Consider the following 3,046-nt stretch of genomic DNA (forward strand, 5'->3'; position numbering starts at 1 on the left):
GTAAAGGGGAGTGTGGTGGGGGAGGGGGGATAGAGGAGAGAGGAGGGTACTGGGGCAGATACGGGGCGGCGGAGGCTGTGTGATGCGCAGTGACGGAGGCGGACGGCAGGTTGTGGGGCAGCGTGCCGAAGATGAAGTGTGTTTGATGGGTGGAGTGGCTGGTGGGGTGCGGGGTTTGGGCGTGCCTGGGGTGGGTTTGGGAGTGTGCGTGGGGGTGGGAAAGAGACAGTGTTAGTGGGGGTTTGGTACCAGGGCCGCCGCCCCCTCTGACAGAGTGTGTGTGCTGCCCGTGGTAGAGGGCGAACTGCGGGCTCTGCGAATGTTGGGAGAGAGGAGAAAGAGGGGGGGGACAACCTACCACCATATTGGTGTAACGAGCCTGAAGGCCATGCTGGGAGAGCTGGGAGAGATGGGCCAGCTGTGGGTGCTGCACGTGTGGGGGGCCAAGCGGCGGGCGACAGGGAAGTGGGCCCCTCTGTATAGTAGTAAGTGGGGGCACACCTTGCAAAGGCGGGGGGATGGGCTGGACGTGGAAGCGATGGTGATGGTAGTAAGGTGGTGGGGGCTGGACGGCGCCCATGTGACAGTACTGTGCGTGTAGCACCTGGATCTTGGACGACCCCCCATCCAGCTGGCATAGAGATGAAGGGGAGTGAGGAGGGGGTCCTCCCGTAGTCGGTGGGGGTACAGGTGCGGGGTAGGGTGGCCCCGGTGGAATAAGGGGCCCCGGTGGTTTGGCGCGTTTGCTGCCGAATAGTGAGCCCAGGAAAGAGCCGCTGCTGTTGCTGCTGTTGCTCCCCCCAGGGCCGCTCCCCGCTCCTGATCTCTCTGCACTGCTGGAGACTCCCCCAACTCCTGTCCCAGCAGTGGTGTGTTGCTGCCCCGGCCCACCCCCCACCCCCGTTCCGGGGCTCAGGATGGGGCGGTGAGGCCGGAATTCTTCTGTTGCGTAGCAGCCAGGGAGAACGCCTGGCACTGGGTAACGCTGGTGAGGCTGAGGGCTGCTAATGATGGAGCCCTAGGAACATAAAAGCTCATCAGGCTTCATAAAAACCACTGAAAAGCAACAATGCTTGGTTGTAATTACACGCTCGGACACGGTTAAACACACACAGCCATGCAAAAGGTGTCAGTGCGGGACACAAATACATGCAAGGTTATTCAGATTGTGCATAAACACTGAGCGCTCAGGAAAACTGGAAACCAGTGAGGGGGAAAGCAATAAGTTGCTGCAAGTCTTTATGAGACTTACTTCCATAGTGCTGTCCAGAGAACCAACACTGTTCCTGCGACCACGTTTCCCTGCACCCCCACCAGGAAGAATCAGGTTAGCAAAGACAGTGAAAGACAAAAAGAAATGGCCTGTGTGCTGTGACTGAACATCAGCAATAAAAAAGAGAAAAAATCTAAACAGCAGCAGAAATAGAAATCAAAACCATGCTTCTCAAAGACCCACCAGTAAAGAAACGGCATGGAGCCGGTCTCTGTGGCGCTGTGGTCTCACCTGTATCTGAGAGGTCCCTGAGAGATGAGCTGAGCGCCGTGCGTTTGAGACCCTCACCCACTGAGCAGTTGTCATCAAAACTGGTCCTTCCCAAGGTGCCGTTCACAACGTCGCCCTTCACGCCTACGCCTCCTCCAACAACACTTCCAGTTAACAAGCTGGGTCGCATAACACCTTTTTGTTTCTCCAGCTCCGCTGTAATTTCACACAGAGCACAAAGGGGAATTTGAAATGAAAGCGAGACATAACGCAGAGAACTGTGAGCTACGAAGCAGCACTGCTGATTACTAAAGTTTCCCGTACTCAAAACAATTGCTGCTCAGCTTCCTGACAGTTACAGCAAACAGCCAGCAGATGGGGCACTTACATTCAACTCTGTATTTCTCCATCTCTTGCACCTCAGCAATACTCTCCCTGAGGTCACTAACAAACCGGGTGCGGTCTTGCTGACTGGGTGCCATAAAGACAATAAGAACCTTCCTCTCCCCGCCCAGGCTGGCTGAGGTCAGGCGGATGCCATGAGGGTAATCTAGATGGTAAATAAGGAGAAATAAATACCCTTATTATTACAACCACCAATTCAGTAAGTTTTGAACATTGTGTAAAATGTAGATATAAACAGAATGCATTAATTTTAAAATCTTATAAACTAAATTTTTATTCTCAATGGACCATATTTAACATGTGAAATGTCAAAACAAAGAAGTTGTACATAAAAAAGCTAATTTTGAACTTGATGGACACATGACAAAAAAGTTTAGATAGGGCAACAAACGTAAGTGGTATAAAGAAGCTTTAGGAGCACTTTGCAATTCAGTAAATTGGCAGTGGGTCTGTAAGAAGACTGCATGTAGGGAGAATGTTTTAGAAATAATAATGTTACTGTTTACAATGGAAAATTGAGAAAACTCTAAATATTTAATCATCTACAATTTGAAAYATTTAAAAAATATCTAATATCTGGAGAAATCTGAGAGCTCAAAGAACAAAACTGAAAGTCAATATTTGATTCGGTGACCTTCAGGCTCTCAGGGTCCTCTGCATTAAAAACAGGTCTGATACTGTTATGAACATCACTACATSAGCTCAACAACACTTCTACAAAACATTGTCTGTAAACAGTTTGTTGTGCCATTAACAAATGCTGGTTAAAGCTCTATCATRCAAAAAAGAAGACATTTAAAAAGGGATGACATGAAACATTAGGCATTATTTGATAAACATTTACTACAACTGTAAAATACTGTAGGCTGTTTAGTTTTTATAAAATAAAAAAAATATATTGTTACACTGGGTGACATTTTATGAATGCCGTAAAGTGTACTGGGTAAAGGATGACTTTCTCTTGGTTTTATGGTTTTGTATAAACTAATGCCCAGTGGTGGGCACTAGTTCCCTAAAACGCAAATGTGCTAATTGCGGACCTAAATTTCTCATTCGTGCTTTATTTACCAAGGAGGTTCTATAGAACAGCTGGAGTGTGCAGAAACCATGTGACCGTGTGATCGGCTGGAGAAGCTAACGGCTAACACAAAACGGTCA

At 48.4% G+C, this 3,046-nt stretch overlaps 1 protein-coding gene across 2 annotated transcripts in view; it reads right to left on the minus strand.

Moving 5' to 3' along the window:
• Positions 1-743: 743 nt before the first annotated feature.
• The window catches only part of iqsec2b (IQ motif and Sec7 domain ArfGEF 2b), a 52,181-nt gene continuing 49,878 nt past the window's right edge, over positions 744-3,046 (minus strand). Inside the window, exons 11-13 of one of the 2 annotated variants that reach the window (XM_014010980.1) lie at positions 1,872-2,033; positions 1,505-1,699; positions 744-1,018 (exon numbers count right to left, since the gene is read on the minus strand). In XM_014010980.1, the coding sequence (XP_013866434.1) occupies positions 1,005-1,018; positions 1,505-1,699; positions 1,872-2,033 (371 nt within the window). In that variant the 3' untranslated portion in view covers positions 744-1,004. The other variant, XM_014010979.1, reaches the window with a different exon arrangement.

The sequence above is a fragment of the Austrofundulus limnaeus genome, unplaced genomic scaffold (assembly GCF_001266775.1).
Source record: "Austrofundulus limnaeus strain Quisiro unplaced genomic scaffold, Austrofundulus_limnaeus-1.0 Scaffold75, whole genome shotgun sequence".
NCBI classification, from domain to species: domain Eukaryota; kingdom Metazoa; phylum Chordata; class Actinopteri; order Cyprinodontiformes; family Rivulidae; genus Austrofundulus; species Austrofundulus limnaeus.